The 26,613-nt window shown below is 46.8% G+C and overlaps 1 protein-coding gene across 4 annotated transcripts in view; it reads right to left on the reverse strand.

Moving 5' to 3' along the window:
* The window catches only part of FBF1 (Fas binding factor 1), a 207,469-nt gene that overhangs the window by 153,600 nt on the left and 27,256 nt on the right, over positions 1 to 26,613 (reverse strand). For all 4 annotated transcript variants that reach the window (XR_010243855.1, XR_010243854.1, XM_063960539.1 and 1 more), the window contains 3 exons: positions 22,143 to 22,193; positions 5,003 to 5,135; positions 3,247 to 3,330 (listed from right to left, as the gene is read on the reverse strand). Coding sequence is in view for 2 of the 4 variants with exons in the window: in XM_063960539.1 (XP_063816609.1) it covers positions 3,247 to 3,330; positions 5,003 to 5,135; positions 22,143 to 22,193 (268 nt within the window). In the remaining 2 variants the exon portion in view is untranslated. The remainder of the gene's footprint in view (positions 1 to 3,246; positions 3,331 to 5,002; positions 5,136 to 22,142; positions 22,194 to 26,613) is intronic.

A 26,613-nucleotide genomic window follows, 5' to 3' on the forward strand; every position in this document is an offset into this window, starting at 1 on the left:
CCTCGCCGTTTCCTAAAGTCTGTTTTGCCAACGTCTCCCTCCGACAGGGCGACGGTATTGGAGGCCATTCACAAGCTGTATTCTCAGCAGGTGATAGTCAAGGTACCCCTCCTACAACAGGGACAGGGGTATTACTCCACGCTATTTGTGGTACCGAAGCCGGACGGCTCGGTAAGACAGATTCTAAATCTAAAATCTCTGAACCTGTACATACAAAAATTCAAGTTCAAGATGGAGTCACTCAGAGCAGTGATAGCGAATCTGGAAGAAGGGGATTTTATGGTGTCCTTGGACATCAAGGATGCTTACCTTCATGTTCCAATTTGTCCTTCACACCAAGGGTACCTCAGGTTCGTGGTCCAAAACTGTCATTATCAGTTTCAGACGCTGCCGTTTGGATTGTCCACGGCACCCCGGGTCTTTACCAAGGTAATGGCCGAAATGATGATCCTTCTTCGAAGAGAAGGCGTCTTAATTATCCCTTACTTGGACGATCTCCTGATAAGGGCAAGATCCAGAGAACAGCTGGAGGTCGGAGTAGCACTAACCCAAGTAGTGCTCCAACAACACGGGTGGATTCTGAATTTTCCAAAATCCCAACTGATCCCGACGACACGTCTGTTGTTCCTAGGGATGATTCTGGACACTGTTCAGAAAAAGGTATTTCTTCCGGAGGAGAAAGCCAGGGAGTTATCCGATCTAGTCAGGAACCTCCTAAAACCAGGAAAAGTATCTGTGCATCAATGCACAAGAGTCCTGGGAAAAATGGTAGCTTCTTACGAAGCGATTCCATTCGGCAGATTCCATGCACGAACTTTTCAGTGGGATCTGCTGGACAAATGGTCCGGATCGCATCTGCAGATGCATCAGCGGATAAAATTGTCCACAAGGAAGCCTGGAGACGTCTCTTCACATAAATATACTGGAGCTAAGAGCAATCTACAATGCTCTAAGCCTGGCAAAACCTCTGCTTCAGGGTCAGCCGGTGTTGATTCAGTCGGACAACATCACGGCAGTCGCCCACGTAAACAGACAGGGCGGCACAAGAAGCAGGAGGGCAATGGCAGAAGCTGCAAGGATTCTCCGCTGGGCAGAAAATCATGTGTTAGCACTGTCAGCTGTGTTCATCCCGGGAGTGGACAACTGGGAAGCAGACTTCCTCAGCAGACACGGTCTGCACCCGGGAGAGTGGGGACTTCATCCAGAAGTCTTCCACATGATTGTGGTCCATTGGGAAAGACCAATGGTGGACATGATGGCGTCCCGCCTCAACAAAAAACTGGACAGGTATTGCGCCAGGTCAAGAGACCCTCAGGCAATAGCTGTAGACGCTCTGGTAACACCATGGGTGTACCAGTCAGTGTATGTGTTTCCTCCTCTGCCTCTCATACCAAAAGTACTGAGAATTATACGGCAAAGGGGAGTAAGAACGATACTCGTGGCTCCGGATTGGCCAAGAAGAACTTGGTACCCGGAACTTCAGGAGATGCTCACGGAAGATCCGTGGCCTCTACCTCTAAGACGGGACCTGCTTCAGCAGGGACCGTGTCTATTCCAAGACTTACCGCGGCTGCGTTTGACGGCATGGCGGTTGAACGCCGAATCCTAAGGGAAAAAGGCATTCCGGAAGAGGTCATCCCTACCCTGGTAAAAGCCAGGAAGGAGGTGACTGCACAACATTATCACCGCATTTGGAGAAAATATGTTGCGTGGTGTGAGGCCAGGAAGGCCCCGACGGAGGAATTTCAACTGGGTCGATTCCTACATTTCCTGCAAACAGGATTGTCTATGGGCCTCAAATGAAATATCTTACATGGAAAGTAACCATGCTACTGGCCCTGGCTTCAGCCAGGAGAGTGTCAGAATTGGCGGCTTTATCGTATAAAAGCCCATATCTGATTTTCCATTCGGACAGGGCAGAACTGCGGACGCGTCCTCACTTTCTGCCTAAGGTGGTTTCAGCGTTTCACCTGAACCAGCCTATTGTGGTGCCTGCGGCTACTAGCGATTTGGAGGATTCCAAGTTGCTGGACGTTGTCAGAGCATTGAAAATATATATTTCAAGGACGGCTGGAGTCAGAAAATCTGACTCGCTGTTTATACTGTATGCACCCAACAAGCTGGGTGCTCCTGCTTCTAAGCAGACGATTGCTCGTTGGATTTGTAGCACAATTCAACTTGCACATTCTGTGGCAGGCCTGCCACAGCCTAAATCTGTCAAGGCCCATTCCACAAGGAAGGTGGGCTCATCTTGGGCGGCTGCCCGAGGGGTCTCGGCATTACAACTCTGCCGAGCAGCTACGTGGTCAGGGGAGAACACGTTTGTAAAATTCTACAAATTTGATACCCTGGCTAAGGAGGACCTGGAGTTCTCTCATTCGGTGCTGCAGAGTCATCCGCACTCTCCCGCCCGTTTGGGAGCTTTGGTATAATCCCCATGGTCCTGACGGAGTTCCAGCATCCACTAGGACGTCAGAGAAAATAAGATTTTACTTACCGATAAATCTATTTCTCGTAGTCCGTAGTGGATGCTGGGCGCCCATCCCAAGTGCGGATTGTCTGCAATACTTGTACATAGTTATTGTTACAAAAAAATCGGGTTGTTATTGTTGTGAGCCGTCTGTTCAGAGGCTCCTACGTTTGTCATACTGTTAACTGGGTTCAGATCACAAGTTGTACGGTGTGATTGGTGTGGCTGGTATGAGTCTTACCCGGGATTCAAAATCCTTCCTTATTGTGTACGCTCGTCCGGGCACAGTATCCTAACTGAGGCTTGGAGGAGGGTCATAGGGGGAGGAGCCAGTACACACCACCTAGTGGTCAAACTTTTAAATTTTGTGCCCTGTCTCCTGCGGAGCCGCTATTCCCCATGGTCCTGACGGAGTCCCAGCATCCACTACGGACTACGAGAAATAGATTTATCGGTAAGTAAAATCTTATTTTAATCACTCTGAAAATTGTAAAGTTGGTCTGATCGTGAGTAACATCAGTCAAGCAGGTACCTAGTATTACAATATGGCCTTCTTGTCAGCAGATAAAAAAAAAAAAAAAAAATATGACATACAGAGGAAAATTGTTTTCCCTCATAACACAAAGTTTAGTTCAAGACTGAAAAATTGTCATTGCTACAATACAGGATTTTTATATTCATGGTAAATCATTTTTTCTAAATCCATTGGGAGACACTGGTACCTTGGGATATTACACATTTTTCAAAAGTGTGTATGTATCAAGTTAGTCACTTACCATCAAATGAATATTTTTTGTATGGCCGGGCTGGGCCAGCAGGTGCAGACAGCGGCTTCTTCTCACTCTCAGGAGCAGAGTTCCCTGGCATATGGGAAATAAAAAGGATTTAGCATTTACAGGCACCAGTCACTTTTTCTTATGGTTGACTTATTTGATATAAAATACCATCATCATTAACTTGAGAAACAGTTAAAGCATATTTCCACTGATTAAGTTAATTTATATTTACTTTGTTTTTATACCAGACCTCCCTCCCCCAACTAGCAGGGCTAAAGTAGTCCCATACAATAAAAATTGGCAGTACTCCCCAGCACCAGTGCTTCCGCATGTCAACAGTGAGGAATGTTAAAATGGTGGCTCTGTGTAATTAGCACTCATGGTAAAAGATAACACGTGCTGTTTTTACCTCCTCTTTCTCATGCTCAAGTGGAGATGATTTATTTTAGTACATTGTTACCAGGAGTGTGGACTCCAGCACTGTAGGAGCTCCTGGGCATGCAAGTTGGCGACTAAAAATTTATTCTGTAATGGAAATATACTTTAATCACCGTACACCATCATCAACAACCAACACCATAGTTTTTTGTAAATGGCTAATAAAACAAGACTATGAGCCAGATGTAATGGCTTGCGAGACGGCCGGAGCTCCAAGACTTCGGCAAAACTCGTACTTTTTTTTAAAGTAGCAAACATTTACAAAGCAAAACGTGGTTGGTTTTGCCTTGTAAATGTTTGCTGCTTTAAAAAAAAGAAAATTTACAAGTTCGTCCGGAGTCTCGGAGTTCCCGCTGTCTCGCAAGCCGTTACATCTGGTCCCATATATTCACAGATAGACAAAGCAATAAGAGGGCAATAGTCAGGGTTACAAGCAGAAAGGAATAGTCAGAATAAAGAGGGTCAGTATGGATCGATACACAATCACAAAATAAGCACAAAATAGGATAAACCCAGACCAGCAATCAGATATGCATATGGACCAGTCATAGGCATCTTAATATACATCAGGGGTAGCACCGAGCAGCTGTCTAACCTTCAAAAGGGCCACACATTACTCTTAATCTCCGTAGAAAATTAATTAATTAAATACAATTATTGAAAGAGACTCTTATCTGTAAAAACATATAGGCAGGCCTTTTATACAAGCATTCCAAGTTACAGCACACAAATATGACCACAAAGCAGGAAGACAATGGAGGTCAAATATAACAGAGTTAGAGTTTCAGAAAGTGAGAGATTTGGTAAGGTTTTTCTTTTTCTTTTTTTAAAGTGGCAATCATTTACACTGCAAAACCAGGTTGATCTTGCTGTGTAAATGGTTGCCACTTTAAAAGAAAACTGCAAAACCTTTCCAAATCTCTCACTTTTTTAAACTCTCACTCTGTTACATTTGGCACTGGGAATTGTAAGTGATAGCATGGAGGGATGTATGCAGCCCGTGGGACGCCTATTGCCCATCTCAGATATAGATAGCAGTACAGAGCAGGAAAGAGACAGATGAGAGGAGTGTGCACAGATCTGTCCTTTTAAGTCGGCGTGGCCACATATCAGAGAGTAGAAGAGCAGAGAGAAGGATAGGACATGCCCAACAGCTGGGAGCAGGAGCAAGAATAGGTCCGTACGTAACACGACTGACCATTGCATGTTACAACATGTATAGAAGTGTGAAGAATGCCAACATTTCTTTGTATATTTTAAGACAAAGGAGATGAATATATTAGGTCACAAGATCAAGAGATGTGTGGCTCTCTTTTACCTCTTTTAGCACCTGTTGCCTTATCTTGAGGTTTCAAGTCATTTCCAGTGATTTGGCCCATCCCAGAGTCCTTTGCTGGGGCTGATTTTGGCTTTTTAGATCCAAAAATTTCTGCATCCATGTCATCCAAATCCTATAAAAGAAAATAAATTGCAGGTTTAAAAACAACTTTGTGAAATGAGCTTTTTTTTTTTGCATACTGCTTTTATATACTTTGTGTTAATCTGGCTGATTATAAAAAAAAAAAAAAATTCCAATCCAACTGTGATTCTGCATGTAAATGTGTTCCAGTGACCTTGTGTTCTGTATATGCTGTTAATGCACTTCATCTACATACTGTATGCCATTTAATCTTATATAGCACATTTTTCTATTTTTCAACATATATGATTTTGTTCTTTGCATCGCTCAACATGCGTTCCAATACAAATTACATAAAGGGACAATATGATTAAGCACAAAAGGACCCTCCAATCACTACTTAAACTCCTGCTGCAGCTAGGGAACTCAGTTTATATATTGCTATGAGGAACAGAATAGACATTGAAAAGACAAAATATCCCCCCCAAAAAAGGGAGACAGAGCTGTCTCCAACTGAAAGACATTGGGTTATATTTACTAAGAATCGCATTTCTGCCAATTTCAGCCGAGAGCAATCTCGGCTGACATCGGCAGTGTGAGATTGCAACTTTTTGAGAGAAAAAAACATGGCAATTAACTAAACTACCGTGTTTTTTCAATTTGCACTCACCGGTGTCGATTAAATTCGTATTGTTGGGCAGTGTTTTACGGGAAAGAATAGTAAAACACAATAAAGCCCGGCCGGATCAGCCAGATCCGTGCAGGGTTCATTGTGTACAGTATTGAAATAGTTAAAAGTAAAAAAAAAAAAATTGTGTGGGGTCCCCCTCCTAAGCATAACCAGCCCCGGGCTCTTTAAAAGCCAAGGAAAAATTGCTTAAGGTTCCTTGTATTTATACAACTAGCACCGGTCTCTTGGCCCGGCCCTGGTTCCAAAAATACGGGGGACAAAAGACGTAGAGGTCCATCGTATTTTTAAAACCAGCACCGGGCTCCACTATCAACAAGATAATGCCACAGCCAGGGGACACATTTATATTGGTCCCTGAGGCCATGGCATTAGCCCCCCAACTAGTCACCCCTGACCGGGGTTCCCTGGGGGAGAGGGGACCCCTTAATTCAAGGGGTCCCCCCTTCAGGGCCAGGGGTAAAGCCCGAGGCTGCCCCCCCCCATCTCTGGGTGGTGGATGGAGGGCTGACAGCCTTTAAAAGTGTAAAATAAAGAATATTGTCTTTTGCTGTGGAACTACAGGTCCTAGCAAGCCTCCCCGCATGCTGGTACTTGGAGAACCACAAGTGCCAGCATATGAGGAATTAACGGGCCCGCTAGTACCTGTAGTTCCACAACTAAAGAGATACCCTCCCAAAAACAGGACATACACACACCGTGAAAGTACAAGTTTAATACACATACATGCACACTTACACATTCACACATACTTACCTAGTGTCCCACGGAGCCCATTAGTCCCCTTGTCACCGTAAAATCCATTGGTGTACCTGTAAAAAAAAAAAATAATAATAATAATACTCACCTATAATCCAGTGAAGATCTGTCCTCTTCTGTCCATGCAGGCATCCACAGGGTTAAAAAAAACAAATTGTAAAAAACCCGGTCCACGCCACTAAAGGGGATACGATGCGCATCCCCGCTGCTCGTTTGATGTATCCTCTGATCTTCCCTGCTGCAGTCAAAATCTGAAGCTATCGTTAACGGCAGCATGCTCCTGGATGTGTCACTCCTAGATCTTTTGCAAGATCTTTAAGATATATCTTCGGTCTATTGCACTATAGCATGAGTCCAAGATTGCTGGCGGAGTTCAAGGGGAACCATTAACAAATGTGTGGGCACCATAAGACACACGTTTTCTGTCCTCCAAATACATAACTACCCTGGCTTTATCAGCTAAATACCCCTGGCTTCTCTGTAGCATACTGCTTCTATTGCCACAATATATATACTTTTTTATTCATTTCCATTTGTAAAGTGCCTCAGAATATGATGTCACTAAATAGATGATGATAGTGACTTAAACTTAATGAGGGTCATTTACAAGACACACAACTACCAAGGCAGAACAAATTTATATAAGCATATCTGTACCTGCTCTTACTGATCCATTCAAACACAATGCATGCCTTCAGCTGAACAAGTTTATGGTCTACATGCTCAATCAACTGAGGTTTTTAAGATGGAACCGAAAATTTTTTGTATTGATAGGCTTACCATACCATCCCTTTAAACTGGTACTCTCATGGATTACACATGTTCTGTGGCTGAATAAAACCAGGTGAAATGCAGGTTTAAAGCCAGCCACAGAACCTGTATAATACATTAGTGTCCAGGTTTAAAGGGATCGTATGGTAAGCCTATGTACTGCACAAGTTAAATCCTCATCATCCAAACACAGAAAGCAGACTCACATGTACAGTACTTTTCATAGGGTTAGTAAATCTGTTAGTAAATAAATAACCTGGAAATTACCAATATCCTTCATCATTTCACTATAATGTATCCTATACCCCTGATAGTACGGGTGGTATTCATGTGACCGCCGGTCAGCTGACCGACAGTCACATGACCTCCTCCACCAGCCCGACGGGTCACTGTCCCAATGGTCGGCATGCCGACCAACAGGGACTATTTCCACTCGTGGGTGTCCACGACACCCATAGAGTGGGAATAGAACCACTCTACCACCGAGCCCGCAGCGTGGCGAGCGCAGCAAGCCCGCAAGGGGCTTGCTGCACTCGCCCCTCCTCGCCGGGATCCCTGCGTCGGTATGCTGCCGGGATCCCGGCGTCGGTAAGCTGACCGGCGGTCAGGAGACCGCCGGTCAGCCGTACTACACCCGATAGTACTACCTCTGGGTGTTCTACCAGTACAGCCCCATCAGGTCCTATTTTGTCAGCATTGCCGTCTGCCTAGACTGTAAGCTCTCAAGAGCAGATTCCTTCGCCATCTGAGCTCTGTATCACATCTGAACATCCTTCATCAATCTCATAGGGAATTTTTCAATTTTATGCATGTTTAAATCTTTTATGATGTCACTTTTGCAGACTTGCGCTGTAGAGGTCCATGGCGGCTGTCACTATTGCAGCCCTGCGCTGTACAGCTCCATGGCACCTTTTGAATAATTTATTTTAATGACCACAGTCACTTAGGGGGCTATTCAAATGTTGGAGAGATCGTTAGCCCCATGGGCGTCTATCGGAGTTATTCAAATGTTGCTCCGATCAGACGCCCATTACCCGCAGCAGTCACCTTTCAGCTCGCACCTCCAAAGGCTGCGAGCTGAAATGTGTGAAAAGTCGTCTGTTTGGGTGACCAAACAGATGTTTTACTGGTCGCGCCCATTAGTTTAGACAGGTTTTGCTGCTTTACACGGCTAAACCCTGTCTAACTGGGCGCAATAATTAAAGGGCGCCCAAAACAATTGAAGAGCAACAATGGGTGCCCTTTAATTATCACTAAAGAACAAACATTTGAATAGCCCCCTTAAAATCTAACATGTTTTCTGAACACTTTAAATACATACTGTATTTGTTAATGTTACTAGTATGCCTTCCATGCATACCAAATTGCATGGAAACTGCAATGGCCAGACATACAGATGGGTCCTCCGTTATCTTGACTGGCAGAGGCGTTAGTCACGATCAGGCATACGTAGCGTACCGGGTCGCAGGGAGGCGCGCCTAGTCACAGAGAGGCACGCCTAATTGCACGGAGGCGCACATAGCGTTTGACGTTACCTTTACGTGTAATACCTGCGATCATCCACCAGATGTCGCATTTTACAATCACCATTGCGCATGTGTGTGGTCTCCTGTAAAAAAAATTAACTACTGAAATACATAGTAAGAACTACTTTACTAATGCGTCTCATTATGCTACATTATTTCATACAGTATATACAGTACAGACGCAAATAGTACTGCATATATGATCCATTAACAGTACTTTAGGACCATGAAGCGTCCAAGTCCCGCAGAAAAAGCAAACTAAAACCAGCAGTGTACACTGACGCAAATGGACATGTTAGAAGTTCATGGTTGCCTATTGATATTAGGAATATTGTAAAGTATGTTAGCGTCCTAATCCTGTAGCCATTACGGCATAATCAAAACCAATGGATTTATTCATCTGTCTGCGGCGAAGTGGTGAAGTGTTCCGCTTCCTATACTTAGAGTCCCGGCTTCGATTCCTAAAGTACAAATGCATGTTAGTTTTTTCCAGACACTTTATTATTTTTTTATTCACCTAAACCAGGGCAAAGCTTCAGGAGCGATTCTACTGTTAAGGTTCTATGCACCATACGGTACACATACAATTCTGTAGCAGGGCAGACTCAATTGAAATGGCTACCGTCTGTGACTCCTTGCCCCATGGAAGCCCTCGGCTACGGAGCAGGTAACAGCACAGATTTTGCAGATCACGGGGCAATGCTGAAGGAGCGTCACAATCCCCTAGTTAAAATACACAGGGGCGATAGGGATGAGCGAGGTCTATGCACATTACATTACACCGGACTCGATCGCATAGCAAACTGACAAAATGGCCGCCGACTGTGAACCCCCACCACGTGGCAGCGCTCCGATATGGAGTGAGAGATGGCATAAGTTTTGCAGGCCACGGGGCAATGCTGAAGGAGCGTCACAATCCCCTAGCTAAAATACACAGGGGCGATAGGGATGAGCGAGGTCTATGCACATTACGTTACACCGTAACAGTACACAGGGGCAATGAGGTCCCGTACAATGATCAATTAATAAATACTGTATAATGTACAGTACACAGACACAAAACAAGGAGTTTAAGCAACAGTGTGGTCTATTAAAGTCAGGGATACGTTACAGTACAGTAAAAGTCAGCGGCCAAGTCCCCTAGCCATTAGGGCTTAATATAAAACCAATGGCATGGTATCACTGCTTACTGTCCATTTAGACATGAGCTTGTGCACAGTATCTGTCATGAGGTGTTATTTTCACTGACACTATTATTTTTTCTATTGTAATATACAGAGCCGGCCCTAGGCATAGGCAAACTAGCCAAATGGGGCACAATCATCTTCTGCTGAATAAAATGCCTATATTCTGTGTGTGACTGCGGCTCTATGAAATGAAATATGAAAATTGAAATATGAAATGCATTACTGATGTGCGGCATTATGTGTATAAGGTGTACTACAATAGAGGATACGTAGAGGATGCTGGGGACACTTCAAGAACCATGGGGTATAGATGGGATCCGCAGTAGACATGGGCACTTTAAGACTTCAAAAGGGGTGTGAACTGGCTCCTCCCTCTATGCCGCTCCTCCAGACTCCAGTTATAGGAACTGTGCCCAGGGAGACGGACATTTCGAGGAAAAAGGATTTATTTTGATTTAAACTAAGGTAAAATACATACCAGCTCACACCTCAAACATACCGTACAACATGGCATTCAGCCCAACGCATGCAACGGCATGAATAATGACAGCAACAGGCTGACTATAACCGCAACACAACACGTGTGTAACCATAACCAATAGCTGCAGATACAGTACGCACTGGGACGGGGCGCCCAGCATCCTCTACGGACTAAGAGAAAAGGATTTACCAGTAGGTATTAAAATCCTATTTTCTCCTTACGTCCTAGAGGATGCTGGGGACACTTCAAGAACCATGGGGTTTATACCAAAGCTCAAGAACGGGCGCGAGAGTGCGGATGACTCTGCAGCACCGATTGACCAAACAAGAGGTCTTCCTTAGCCAAGGTATCAAACTTGTAAAACTTTGCAAAAGTGTTTGAACCCGACCAAGTAGCTGCTCGGCAAAGCTGTAATGCCGAGACCCCCCGGGCAGCCGCCCAGGATGAGCCCACCTTTCTGGTAGAATGGGCCTTCACCGATTTCAGTAACGGCAATCCAGCCGTAGAGTGAGCCTGCCGAATCGTATTACGGATCCAGCGTGCAATAGTCTGCTTGGAAGCAGGAGCCCCAATCTTGTTGGGATCATACAGGACAAACAGAGCCTCCGTTTTCCTAATCTTAGCCGTTCTGGCTACATAAATTTTCAAAGCTCTGACCACATCTACAGACTTCGATTCCTCAAAGGCGTCAGTAGCCACTGGCACCACAATAGGTTGATTCATGTGAAACGATAACACCACTTTAGGCAGAAATTGCTGACGAGTTCTCAACTCTGCTCTAGATTGCAGGAACCGCAACACCACATTAAGATCTCATGGTGCCACCGGGGGCACAAAGGGAGGTTGGATGTGCAGCACGCCTTTCACGAAAGTCTGAACTTCCGGAAGGGAAGCCAACTCTTTTTGAAAGAAAATTGACAAGGCCGAAATTTGTACTTTAATTGAGCCCAACTTTAGGCCCGCATCCACCCCTGCTTGCAGAAAATGGAGAAAACGGCTCAGCTGAAATTCTTCCGTAGGAGCCTCCTTGGATTCACACCAAGACACATATTTCCTCCAAATACGATGATAATGTTTCGCCGTTACCTTTTTTCTAGCCTGAAGCATTGTAGGAATTACTTCACCGGGAATACCCTTTCGGGCTAGGATCCTGCTTTCAACCTCCAAGCCGTCAAACGAAGCCGTGGTAAGTCTTGGTACACGCACGGCCCCTGCTGTAACAGATCCTCTCGTAGAGGAAGAGGCCAGGGATCTCCTTTGAGCAATTCCTGAAGATCTGGGTACTAAGCCATCCTTGGCCAGTCTGGAACAATGAGGATTGCCTAAACCCTTGTTCTTCTTATGATCTTTATCACTTTTGGAATTAGTGGAATCGGAGGGAACACATATACCGACTGAAACACCCACGGTGTCACTAGGGCGTCCACTGCTATTGCTTGAGGGTCCCTAGACCTGGAACAATATCTCGGAAGTTTCTTGTTGAGGCGAGACGCCATCATGTCTATTTGAGGAATTCCCCAACGACTTGTCACTTCTGCAAAGACCTCTTGATGAAGAACCAACTCTCCTGGATGGAGATCGTGTCTGCTGAGGAAGTCTGCTTCCCAGTTGTCTACACCCGTAATGAAGACTTGTGACAGAGCGCTTACATGCCTTTCCGCCCAGCGGAAAACTTTTGTGGCTTCTGCCATTGCCGCTCTGCTCTTCGTTCCGCCCTGGCGATTTACGTACGCCACTGCTGTTATGTTGTCCGACTGAATCAAGATGGGCAGCTCGCGAAGAAGATGTTCCGCTTGTAGAAGGCCGTTGTAAATGGCCCTTAACTCCAGAATGTTTATGTGTAGACAAGCTTCCTGGCTTGACCATTTTCCCTGGAAATTTTCCCCCTGTGTGACTGCACCCCAGCCTCGGAGACTCGCATCCGTGGTCACCAGGATCCAGTCCTGGATCCCGAATCTGTGTCCCTCTAGGAGGTGAGAGCTGTGCAGCCACCACAGGAGTGAGGTTCTGGTTTTGGAAGACAGGATTATCTGTCGGTGTATGTGCAGATGGGATCCGGACCATTTGTCCAACAGGTCCCACTGAAACACTCTGGCATGGAATCTGCCAAACTGAATGGCCTCGTAGGCCACCACCATCTTCCCTAGCAACTGAGTGCATTGATGAATCGACACTCTTGCTGGCTTCAGAATCTGACCAGGTTCTGAATTTCCAGAGCCTTTTCCACTGGAAGAAAAACTCTGTAATTCCGTGTCCAGAATCATACCCAAGAACGACAGTCTTGTCGTCGGAACCAACTGTGATTTTGGCAAGTTTAGGAGCCAACCATGTTGTTGCAGAACTGTCAGGGAGAGCGTCACGCTCTGCAGTAATTGTTCCTTGGACCTCGCTTTTATCCGGAGATTGTCCAGGTACGGGATAATTGTGACTCCTTGCTTGTGCAGAAGAACCATGAATTTGAATTTTTTTAGATATAAATTGAGGGATTTTAAGTTCAGAATAGGTCTGACCGAGCCGTCTGGCTTCGGGACCACGAACAAGCTCGAATAAAAGCCTTCTCCCTGTTGTGACGGGTGCACCGTGACAATGACTTGATTTTGACATAGTTTTTGTATAGCACCGCATACCACCTCCCTGTCCGGAAGAGAAACTGGTAAGGCTGATTTGAAAGATTGTCGAGGGGGGCACGTCTTGAAATTCCAGCTTGTACCCCTGGGACACTATTTCTAATACCCATGGATCTAGGGTCGAAGGAACCCAGAAATAACTGAAGAGTCGGAGACGTGCCCCCACTGGTGCGGACTCCCGCAGAGGAGTCCCAGCGTCATGCGGTGGATTTGGTAGAAGCCGGAGATGACTTCTGCTCTTGGGAACCTGCCACAGCCGTTGACCTTTTTCCCTTTCCTCTTCCTCTAGAAGCAAGGAAAGAAGACCCTCGTCCTTTTTTGTATTTATTGGGCCGAAAGGACTGCATCTGATAGTGGTGCGTTTTCTTTTGTTGTGCAGGAACATAAGGTAAAAAGGGTGACTTACCCGCGGTAGCCGTAGATACCAGGTCAGCGAGGCCGTCACCAAACAAGACACCACCTTTATACGGCAGAGACTCCATAGCCTTCTTAGAGTCAGCATCGGCATTCCATTGATTAATCCACAATGCTCTCCTAGCTGAGACTGCCATAGCATTGGCTCTTGATCCCAAAAGGCCAATGTCCCTCGCAGCTTCCTTAAGGTAGGCTGCAGCATCCCTGATATGACCCAGAGTCAAAAGAATGTTATCCCTATCCAGGGTATCAAACTCAGATGACAAGTTATCTGCCCACTTTTCAATAGCGCTACTCACCCACGCTGAAGCAACGGCAGGTCTGAGTAGCGTACCCGTAGTGACATAAATGGATTTCAATATATTTTCCTGCTTACGATCCGCAGGTTCTTTTAGGGCTGCTGTGTCAGGAGACGGAAGCGCCACCTTTTTGGACAGCCGTGACAGAGCTTTGTCCACAGTGGGGGGTCACTCCCACTTTTCCCTATCCCCAGAGGGGAACGGATATGCCACCGGAATTCTCTTGGGAATCTGAAACTTCTTGTCAGGATTTTCCCAAACCTTTTCAAAAAGAGCGTTCAGTTCATGAGAGGGAGGAAACGTTACCTCAGGTTTCTTTCCTTTAAACATACAGACCCTTGTATCAGGAACAGCAGGGTCCTCCGTGATATGTAACACGTCTTTTATCGCCACAATCATGTACTGAATGCTTTTAGACAGTTTTGGATTTAATCTGGCATCACTATAGTCGACACTGGAGTCCAGAGTCCGTGTCGGTATCTGTATCTGCTATCTGGGTAAAAGAACGCTTTTGTGACCCCGAGGGGGTCTGAACTTGTGACAACACATCCTCCACGGATTTCTTCCATGCCTGGGTCTGAGACTCAGACTTATCCAATCTCTTATTTAATAGAGCCACATTCGCATTCAAAGCGCTCAAAACATTTACCCAATCAGTCGTTTCTTTCCCTAATCCAGTCTCCTCCTGGGAAGAGCACTCAGCCTCAGACATGCTGACACACGTGTACCGACACCACAAACACACTGGGCATATAGGGGACAGACCCACAGTAAAGCCTGTCAGAGAAACACAGAGGGAGTTTGCCAGCTCACAACCCAGCGCCTATCCCGGTACTGAAACATTTTATACAATGCCTCAGACCTGTTAGCGCTTTTATTACAGGTTGAGTATCCCTTATCCAAAATGCTTGGGACCAGAGGTATTTTGGATATCGGATTTTTCCGTATTTTGGAATAATTGCATACCATAATGAAATATCATGGCGATGGGACCTAAATCTAAGCACAGAATGCATTTGTGTTTCATATACACCTTATAAACACAGCCTGAAGTCAATTTTAGCCAATATTTTTTATAACTTTGTGCATTAAACAAAGTGTGTGTACATTCACACAATTTATTTATGTTTCATATACACCTTATATACACAGCCTGAAGGTCATTTAATACAATATTTTTAATAACTTTGTGTATTAAACAAAGTTTGTGTACATTGAGCCATCAAAAAACAAAGGTTTCACTATTTCACTCTCACTCAAAAAAGTCCGTATTTCGGAATATTCCGTATTTCGGAATATTTGGATATGGGATACTCAACCTGTATTATTAAATCAGAACCAAATTAACTGTGCCCCCAGCCCCCCCCCCGCCCCATTTTGCACCCTGTTACTTGGACAGCAGTGTAGGAGGACAGGACCAGTGTCTCTGCAGCTCTGTAAGAGAAAATGGTGCTGATGAGAGCTGTGAGGGCTAAACCACGCCCCCTTAATGGCGCACTTTAGCCCCGCTATTTTTCAAATATTTATACTGGCAGGGGTTCAGATTCACTATATACCACTTTTGCCAGTTACTTAAAATAAGAATTTACTTACCGATAATTCTATTTCTCGGAGTCCGTAGTGGATGCTGGGGTTCCTGAAAGGACCATGGGGAATAGCGGCTCCGCAGGAGACAGGGCACAAAAAGTAAAGCTTTAGGATCAGGTGGTGTGCACTGGCTCCTCCCCCTATGACCCTCCTCCAAGCCTCAGTTAGGTACTGTGCCCGGACGAGCGTACACAATAAGGAAGGATTTATGAATCCCGGGTAAGACTCATACCAGCCACACCAATCACACTGTACAACCTGTGATCTGAACCCAGTTAACAGTATGATAACAGCGGAGCCTCTGAAAAGATGGCTCACAACAATAATAACCCGATTTTTGTAACTATGTACAAGTAATGCAGATAATCCGCACTTGGGATGGGCGCCCAGCATCCACTACGGACTCCGAGAAATAGAATTATCGGTAAGTAAATTCTTATTTTCTCCATCGTCCTAGTGGATGCTGGGGTTCCTGAAAGGACCATGGGGATTATACCAAAGCTCCCAAACGGGCGGGAGAGTGTGGATGACTCTGCAGCACCGAATGAGAGAACTCCAGGTCCTCCTTAGCCAGGGTATCAAATTTGTAGGATTTTACAAACGTGTTTGCCCCTGACTAAATAGCCGCTCGGCAAAGTTGTAAAGCCGAGACCCCCTCGGGCAGCCGCCCAAGATGAGCCCACCTTCCTTGTGGAATGGGCATTTACATATTTTGGCTGTGGCAGGCCTGCCACAGAATGTGCAAGCTGAATTGTATTACACATCCAACTAGCAAAAGTCTGCTTAAAAGCAAGATCACCCAGTTTGTTGGGTGCATACAGGATAACAGCAAGTCAGTTTTCCTGACTCCAGCCGTCCTGGAACCTATATTTTCAGGGCCCTGACCACATCTAGCAACTTGGAGTCCTCCAAGTCCCTAGTAGGCGCAAGACCACAATAAGCTGGTTCAGGTGAAACACTGACACCACCTTAGGGAGAGAACTGGGGACGAGTCCGCAGCTCTGCCCTGTCCGAAAGGACAAACAGATATGGGCTTTTTTGAGAAAAAAAAAAAAAACCACCAATTTGACACTCGCCTGGTCCAGGCCAGGTCCAAGAGCATGTTCACTTTTCATGTGAGATGCTTCAAATCCACAGATTTGACTGGTTTTAAACCAATGTGTTTTGAGGAATCCCAGAACTACGTTGAGATCCCACAGTGCCACTGGAGGCACAAAAGGGGGTTGTATATGCAATACTCCCTTGACAAACTTCTGGACTTCAGGAACTGAAGCCAATTCTTTCTGGAAGAAAAATCGACAGGGCCGAAATTTGAACCTTAATGGACCCCAATTTGAGGCCCATAGACACTCCTGTTTGCAAGAAATGCAGGAATCGACCGAGTTGAAATTTCTTCGTGGGGCCTTCCTGGCCTCACACCACGCAACATATTTTCGCCACATGTGGTGATAATGTTGTGCGGTCACCTCCTTTCTGGCTTTGACCGGGGTAGGAATGACCTCTTCCTGAATGCCTTTTCCCTTAGGATCCGGCGTTCCACCGCCATGCCGTCAAACGCAGCTGCGGTAAGTCTTGGAACAGACATGGTACTTGCTGAAACAAGTCCCTTCTTAGCGGCAGAGGCCATAAGTCCTCTGTGAGCATCTCTTGAAGTTCCGGGTACCAAGTCCTTCTTGGCCAATCCGGAGCCATGAGTATAGTTCTTACTCCTCTACGTCTTATAATTCTCAGTACCTTAGGTATGAAAAGCAGAGGATGGAACACATACACCGACTGGTACACCCACGGTGTTACCAGACCGTCCACAGCTATTGCCTGAGGGTCTCTTAACCTGGCGCAATACCTGTCCCGTTTTTTGTTCAGACGGGACGCCATCATGTCCACCTTTGGTAATTCCCAACGGTTTACAATTATGTGGAAAACTTCCCCATGAAGTTCCCACTCTGCCGGGTGGAGGTCGTGCCTACTGAGGAAGTCTGCTTCCCAGTTTCCATTCCCGGAATGAAACACTGCTGACAGTGCTATCACATGATTTTCCGCCCAGCGAAAAGTCCTTGCAGTTTTTGCCACTGCCCTCCTGCTTCTTGTGCCGCCCTGTCTATTTACGTGGGCGACTGCCGTGATGTTTTATCCCACTGGATCAATACCGGCTGACCTTGAAGCAGAGGTCTTGCTAAGCTTAGAGCATTATAAATTTACCCTTAGCTATATTTATGTGGAGAAAAATCTCCAGACTTGATCACACTCCCTGGAAATTTTTTCCTTGTGTGACTGCTCCCCAGCCTCTCGGGCTGGCCTCCGTGGTCACCAACATCCAAAACTGAATGCCGAATCTGCGGCCCTCTAGAAGATGAGCACTCTGTAACCACCACAGGAGAGACACCCTTGTCCTTGGATATAGGGTTATCCGCTGATGCATCTGAAGATGCGATCCGGACCATTTGTCCAGCAGATCCCACTGAAAAGTTCTTGCATGAAATCTGCCGACTGGAATTGCTTCGAAGGAAGTCACCATTTTTTTACCATGGCCCTTGTGCAATGATGCACTGATTTTAGGAGGTTCCTGACTAGCTCGGATAACTCCCTGGCTTTCTCTTCCGGGAGAAACACCTTTTTCTGGACTGTGTCCAGAATCATCCCTAAGCACAGGAGACTTGTTGTCGGGATCAGCTGCGATTTTGGAATATTTAGAATCCACCCCTGCTGTTGTAACAGTATCCGAGATAGTGCTACTCCGACCTCCAACTGTTCCCTGGACTTTGCCCTTATCAGGAGATCGTCCAAGTAAGGGATAATTAAGACGCCTTTTCTTCGAAGAAGAACCATCATTTCGGCCATTACCTTGGTAAAGACCCGGGGTGCCGTAGACAATCCAAACGGCAGCGTCTGAAACTGATAGTGACAGTTCTGTACCACGAACCTGAGGTACCCTTAGTGATAAGGGCAAATTTGGGACATGGATCCCGGTTCGTTATCACTGCTCTGAGTGACTCCATCTTGATTTGAACCTTTGTAAGTGTTCAAATTTTTTTAGATTTAGAATAAGTCTCACCTAGCCTTCTGGCTTCAGTACCACAATATAGTGTGGAATAATACCCCTTTTCTTGTTGTAGGAGGGGTAATTTAATTATCACCTGCTGGGAATACAGCTCGTGAATTTTTTCCCATACTGCCTCCTTGTCGGAGGGAGACCTTGGTAAAGCAGACTTCCGGAGCCTGCGCAGGGGAAACGTCTCGACATTCCAAACTGTACCCCTGGGATACTACTTGTAGGATCCAGGGGTCCTGTACGGTCTCAGCGTCATGCTGAGAGCTTGTCAGAAGCGGTGGAACGCTTCTGTTCCTGGGAATGGGCTGCCTGCTGCAGTCTTCTTCCCTTTCCTCTATCCCTGGGCAGATATGACTCTTATAGGGACGAAAGGACTGAAGCTGAAAAGACGGTGTCTTTTTCTGCAGAGATGTGACTTAGGGTAAAAACGGTGGATTTTCCAGCAGTTGCCGTGGCCACCAGGTCCGATGGACCGACCCCAAATAACTCCTCTTCCTTTATACGGCAATACACCTTTGTGCCGTTTGGAATCTGCATCACCTGACCACTGTCGTGTCCATAAACATCTTCTGGCAGATATGGACATCGCACTTACTCTTGATGCCAGAGTGCAAATATCCCTCTGTGCATCTCGCATATATAGAAATACATCCTTTAAATGCTCTATAGTCAATAAAATACTGTCCCTGTCAAGGGTATCAATATTTTTAGTCAGGGAATCCGACCAAGCCACCCCAGCTCTGCACATCCAGGCTGAGGCGATCGCTGGTCGCAGTATAACACCAGTATGTGTGTATATACTTTTTATGATATTTTTCCAGCCTCCTGTCAGCTGGCTCCTTGAGGACGGCCCTATCTATAGACGGTACCGCCACTTGTTCTGATAAGCGTGTGAGCGCCTTATCCACCCTAAGGGGTGTTTCCCAACGCGCCCTAACTTCTGGCGGGAAAGGGTATACCGCCCATATTTTCTATCGGGGGGAACCCACGCATCATCACACACTTCATTTAATTTATCTGATTCAGGAAAAACTACGGTAGTTTTTTCACATCCCACATAATACCCTCTTTTGTGGTACTTGTAGTATCAGAAATATGTAACACCTCCTTCATTGCCCTTAACGTGTGGCCCTAATAAGGAATACGTTTGTTTATTCACCGTCGACACTGGATTCAGTGTCCCTGTCTGTGTCTGTGTCGACCGACTAAAGTAAACGGGCGTTTTAAAACCCCTGACGGTGTTTTTGAGACGTCTGGACCGGTACTAATTGTTTGTCGGCCGTCTCATGTCGTCAACCGACCTTGGCGCGTGTTGACATTATCACGTAATTCCCTAAATAAGCCATCCATTCCGGTGTCGACTCCCTAGAGAGTGACATCACCATTACAGGCAATTGCTCCGCCTCCTCACCAACATCGTCCTCATACATGTCGACACACACGTACCGACACACAGCACACACACAGGGAATGCTCTGATAGAGGACAGGACCTACTAGCCCTTTGGAGAGACAGAGGGAGAGTTTGCCAGCACACACCAAAAAACGCTATAATTATATAGGGACAACCTTATATAAGTGTTTTCCCTTATAGCATCTTTTTTATATATTTCTAACGCCAAATTAGTGCCCCCCCTCTCTGTTTTAACCCTGTTTCTGTAGTGCAGTGCAGGGGAGAGTCTGGGAGCCTTCCCTCCAGCCTTTCTGTGAGGGAAAATGGCGCTGTGTGCTGAGGAGATAGGCCCCGCCCCTTTTTCGGCGGCCTCGTCTCCCGCTCTTAACGGATTCTGGCAGGGGTTAAATATCTCCATATAGCCCCCGGAGGCTATATGTGAGGTATTTTTAGCCAAAAAAGGTTTTCATTTGCCTCCCAGGGCGCCCCCCTCCCAGCGCCCTGCACCCTCAGTGACTGCCGTGTGAAGTGTGCTGAGAGGAAAATGGCGCACAGCTGCAGTGCTGTGCGCTACCTTAAGAAGACTGAGGAGTCTTCTGCCGCCGATTCTGGACCTCTTCTCGTTTCAGCATCTGCAAGGGGGCCGGCGGCGAGGCTCCGGTGACCATCCAGGCTGTACCTGTGATCGTCCCTCTGGAGCTAATGTCCAGTAGCCAAGAAGCCAATCCATCCTGCACGCAGGTGAGTTCACTTCTTCTCCCCTAAGTCCCTCGTTGCAGTGATCCTGTTGCCAGCAGGACTCACTGTAAAATAAAAAACCTAAGCTAAACTTTTCTAAGCAGCTCTTTAGGAGAGCCACCTAGATTGCACCCTTCTCGGCCGGGCACAAAAACCTAACTGAGGCTTGGAGGAGGGTCATAGGGGGAGGAGCCAGTGCACACCACCTGATCCTAAAGCTTTACTTTTTGTGCCCTGTCTCCTGCGGAGCCGCTATTCCCCATGGTCCTTTCAGGAACCCCAGCATCCACTAGGACGATAGAGAAATGAGGATTTATGCTGCCCAGGGTGCCCCCCCCCCGCACCCTGTAGTGCTGCCGTGTGTGAGGGAGCATGGCGCACAACACAGCCGCTATGCGGTACCTCAAAGCCGACACTGAAGTCTTCTGATCTTCTACTACTCACCCGTCTTCTGACTTCTGGCTCTGTAAGGGGGGTGACGGCGGGCTCCGGGAACAAGCATCTAGGCGTACCTAGCGATCAGACCCTCAGGAGCAAATGGTGTCCTGTAGCCTAAGAAGCAGAGCCTTGAAACTCACAGAAGTAGGTCTGCTTCTCTCCCCTCAGTCCCACGATGCAGGGAGCCTGTTGCCAGCAGGTCTCCCTGAAAATAATAAACCTAACAAAAGTCTTTTTCGGAGAAACTCAGGAGAGCTCCTCAGTGTGCATCCAGTCTCACTGGGCACAGAATCTAACTGGAGTCTGGAGGAGGGGCATAGAGGGAGGAGCCAGTTCACACCCCTTTTAAAGTCTTAAAGTGCCCATGTCTCCTGCGGATCCCGTCTATACCCCATGGTTCTTGTCCCCAGCATCCTCTAGGACGTAAGGAGAAATAAAAAAAAATGGTACTTAAAAATGGCACTTTAGGAATCGAACCCTGGACCCTCAGTGTGGGAGGTGGGAGCCTTCATCGTTAGCCAACGACACCTCATGAGAGATTCACAATTTCATGTGTAAAGGTACTGCAAAGAGCAACCCCTCCCCATTGGTGTTGGTTTATGCCTTAGGGGACTCGGACTCTCATACTTGCATTTCAAAAGCACGGTGTTTATTCATTGTACATACTTCCTTTTACACAATTAGTTGCGTCTGCATATACAATTTTGCGTCTGCATACACTAGTGTTTTAACATGTTCATTTGTGTTTGTATAAACTGTTTATTTATTTTGAGAATTCTCACCGTCTGACCATTGGTCACCATTTATTAACATTACAGTCGTCACTGACCATTTGCCAGGGCTGTAGATCAATCCGCCGCTATACGATCTAAAGTACTGGGTTAGTGGAGCATTAGCCACCCAGTGGTGGAGATGTGTAATGCATGGGGAGTATCTAGTATCACCTTAACGCGACTGTCCGTGATTAAACTCAGCAAGCTAAGCTATCGCCTTAGCGTGACTAAACGTCCGTCTAGGCGCAGAAACAGTCAAGATAACGGAGGACCCATCTGTACACTGAGATTATTCTATGAAAATGTTTCTGTATAAAAAGAAAATGTTACCTTCAAGCTTTCAAGCAATGCCTGTGGATCAGCTTCTGAGACATCAGACTCCTGCAAATAGACATTAAAAACAAAAACTCAAAAAAAGAACAACCATCTACTAGCCTTTCATTAATGTAGTCATTTCAGCACGTACTGTACATACTGCTACACTGAAACCATGATGGAACTTAGAACACAATTTATGCTGACGCACAAGTCTGGGAAAGCTCTGATTTGCCATCCAAGTGAGGGAGGACCACATAAGCAAGACTGGCAAAGAGGTATAGGGCAGGAGACCCATATCTCTTTGCCAAACCTTAATATCTGTAATATTATTAAAAAATAAGAATTTACTTACCGATAATTCTATTTCTCGTAGTCCGTAGTGGATGCTGGGGACTCCGTCAGGACCATGGGGAATAGCGGCTCCGCAGGAGACAGGGCACAAAAGTAAAAGCTTTAGGATCAGGTGGTGTGCACTGGCTCCTCCCCCTATGACCCTCCTCCAAGCCTCAGTTAGGATACTGTGCCCGGACGAGCGTACACAATAAGGAAGGATTTTGAATCCCGGGTAAGACTCATACCAGCCACACCAATCACACTGTACAACCTGTGATCTGAACCCAGTTAACAGCATGATAACAGCGGAGCCTCTGAGAAGATGGCTCACAACAATAATAACCCGATTTTTGTAACAATAACTATGTACAAGTATTGCAGACAATCCGCACTTGGGATGGGCGCCCAGTATCCACTACGGACTACGAGAAATAGAATTATCGGTAAGTTAATTCTTATTTTCTCTGACGTCCTAAGTGGATGCTGGGGACTCCGTCAGGACCATGGGGATTATACCAAAGCTCCCAAACGGGCGGGAGAGTGCGGATGACTCTGCAGCACCGAATGAGAGAACTCCAGGTCCTCCTCAGCCAGGGTGTGCCCCTGACCAAGTAGCAGCTCGGCAAAGTTGTAAAGCCGAGACCCCTCGGGCAGCCGCCCAAGATGAGCCCACCTTCCTTGTGGAATGGGCATTTACATATTTTGGCTGTGGCAGGCCTGCCACAGAATGTGCAAGCTGAATTGTACTACACATCCAACTAGCAATCGCCTGCTTAGAAGCAAGAGCACCCAGTTTTTTGGGTGCCTACAGGATAACAGCAAGTCAGTTTTCCTGACTCCAGCCGTCCTGGAAACCTATATTTTCAGGGCCCTGACAACATCTAGCAACTTGGAGTCCTCCAAGTCCCTAGTAGCCGCAGGTACCACAATAAGCTGGTGCAGGTGAAACGCTGACACCACCTTAGGGAGAAACTGGGGACGAGTCCGCAGCTCTGCCCTGTCCGAATGGACAATCAGATATGGGCTTTGTGAGACAAAGCCGCCAATTCTGACACTCGCCTGGCCGAGGCCAGGGCCAACAGCATGGTCATGCAGTACTCCCTTGACAAACTTCTGGACTTCAGGAACTGAAGCCAATTTTTTCTGGAAGAAAATTGACAGGGCCGAAATTTGACCTTAATGGACCCCAATTTGAGGCCCATAGACACTCCTGTTTGCAGGAAATGCAGGAATCGACCGAGTTGAAATTTCTTCGTGGGGCCCTCCTGGCCTCACACAACGCCACATATTTTCGCCACATGTGGTGATAATGTTGTGCGGTCACCTCCTTCCTGGCTTTGACCAGGGTAGGAATGACCTCTTCCGGAATGCCTTTTTCCCTTAGGATCCGGCGTTCCACCGCCATGCCGTCAAACGCAGCCGCGGTAAGTCTTGGAACAGACATGGTACTTGCTGAAGCAAGTCCCTTCTTAGCGGCAGAGGCCATGAGTCCTCTGTGAGCATTTCTTGAAGTTCCGGGTACCAAGTCCTTCTTGGCCAATCCGGAGCCACGAGTATAGTTCTTACTCCTCTACGTCTTATAATTCTCAGTACCTTGGGTATGAGAAGCAGAGGAGGGAACACATACACCGACTGGTACACCCACGGTGTTACCAGAACGTCCACAGCTATTGCCTGAGGGTCTCTTGACCTGGCGCAATACCTGTCCAGTTTTTTGTTCAGGCGGGACGCCATCATGTCCACCTTTGGTCTTTCCCAACGGTTCACAATCATGTGGAAGACTTCCCGATGAAGTCCCCACTCTCCCGGGTGGAGGTCGTGCCTGCTGAGGAAGTCTGCTTCCCAGTTGTCCACTCCCGGAATGAACACTGCTGACAGTGTTATCACATGATTTTCCGCCCAGCGAAGAATCATTGCAGTTTCTGCCATTGCCCTCCTGCTTCTTGTGCCGCCCTGTCTGTTTACGTGGGCGACTGCCGTGATGTTGTCCCACTGGATCAATACCGGCTGACCTTGAAGCAGAGGTCTTGCTAAGCTTAGAGCATTGTAAATTGCCCTTAGCTCCAGTATATTTATGTGGAGAGAAGTCTCCAGACTATATCACACTCCCTGGAAATTTTTTCCCTGTGTGACTGCTCCCCAGCCTCTCAGGCTGGCATCCGTGGTCACCAGGACCCAGTCCTGAATGCCGAATCTGCGGCCCTTTAATAGATGAGCACTCTGCAGCCACCGCAGAAGAAACACCCTTGTCCTTGGAGACAGGGTTATCCGCTGATGCATCTGAAGATGCGATCCGGACCATTTTTCCAGCAGATCCCACTGAAAAGTTCTTGCGTGAAATCTGCCGAATGGAATCGCTTCGTAAGAAGCCACCATTTTTCCCAGGACCCTTGTGCAATGATGCACTGACACTTTTCCTGGTTTTAGGAGGTTCCTGACTAGCTCGGATAACTCCCTGGCTTTCTTCTCCGGGAGAAACACCCTTTTCTGGACTGTGTCCAGAATCATCCCTAGGAACAGCAGACGTGTCGTCGGAAACAGCTGCGATTTTCGAATATTTAGAATCCACCCGTGCTGTCGTAGAACTACTTGAGATAGTGCTACTCCGACCTCCAACTGTTCTCTGGACCTTGCCCTTATCAGGAGATCGTCCATTTTCTTTGAAGAAGAATCATCATTTCGGCCATTACCTTGGTAAAGACCCGGGGTGCCGTGGACAATCCAAACGGCAGCGTCTGAAACTGATAGTGACAGTTCTGTACCACGAACCTGAGGTACCCTTGGTAAGAAGGGCAAATTTGGACATGGAGGTAAGCATCCCTGATGTCCAGGGACACCATATAGTCCCCTTCTTCCTGGTTCGCTATCACTGCTCTGAGTGACTCCATCTTGATTTGAACCTTTGTATGTAAGTGTTCAAATATTTCAGATTTAGAATAGGTCTCACCGAGCCGTCTGGCTTCAGTACCACAATATAGTGTGGAATAATACCCCTTTCCTTGTTGTAGGAGGGGTACTTTGATTATCACCTGCTGGGAATACAGCTTGTGAATTGTTTCCAATACTGCCTCCCTGTCGGAGGGAGACGTTGGTAAAGCAGACTTCAGGAACCTGCGAGGGGGAGACGTCTCGAATTTCCAATCTGTACCCCTGGGATACTACTTGTAGGCTCCAGGGGTCCACTTGCGAGTGAGCCCACTGCGTGCTGAAACTCTTGAGACGACCCCCCACCGCACCTGAGTCCGCTTGTACGGCCCCAGCGTCATGCTGAGGACTTGGTAGAAGCGGTGGAGGGCTTCTGTTCCAGGGAATGGGCTGCATGCTGCAGTCTTCTTCCCTTTCCTCTATCCCTGGGCAGATATGACTGGCCTTTTGCCCGCTTGCCCTTATGGGGACGAAAGGACTGAGGCTGAAAAGACGGTGTCTTTTTCTGCTGAGATGTGACTTGGGGTAAAAAAGGTGGATTTTCCAGCTGTTGCCGTGGCCACCAGGTCCGATGGACCGACCCCAAATAACTCCTCCCCTTTATACGGCAATACTTCCATGTGCCGTTTGGAATCTGCATCACCTGACCACTGTCGTGTCCATAAACATCTTCTGGCAGATATGGACATCGCACTTACTCTTGATGCCAGAGTGCAAATATCCCTCTGTGCATCTCGCATATATAGAAATGCATCCTTTAAATGCTCTATAGTCAATAAAATACGGTCCCTGTCAAGGGTATCAATATTTTCAGTCAGGGAATCCGACCAAGCCACCCCAGCGCTGCACATCCAGGCTGAGGCGATCGCTGGTCGCAGTATAACACCAGTATGTGTGTATATACTTTTTAGGATATTTTCCAGCCTCCTATCAGCTGGCTCCTTGAGGGCGGCCGTATCTGGAGACGGTAACGCCACTTGTGATAAGCGTGTGAGCGCCTTATCCACCCTAAGGGGTGTTTCCCAACGCGCCCTAACTTCTGGCGGGAAAAGGTATACCGCCAATAATTTCTATCGGGGGAAACCCACGCATCATCACACACTTCATTTAATTTATCTGATTCAGGAAAAACTACAGGTAGTTTTTTCACACCCCACATAATACCCTTTTTTGTGGTACTTGTAGTATCAGAAATATGTAACACCTCCTTCATTGCCCTTAACAT

Source organism: Pseudophryne corroboree, chromosome 3, assembly GCF_028390025.1.
Source record: "Pseudophryne corroboree isolate aPseCor3 chromosome 3, aPseCor3.hap2, whole genome shotgun sequence".
Taxonomy (NCBI): domain Eukaryota; kingdom Metazoa; phylum Chordata; class Amphibia; order Anura; family Myobatrachidae; genus Pseudophryne; species Pseudophryne corroboree.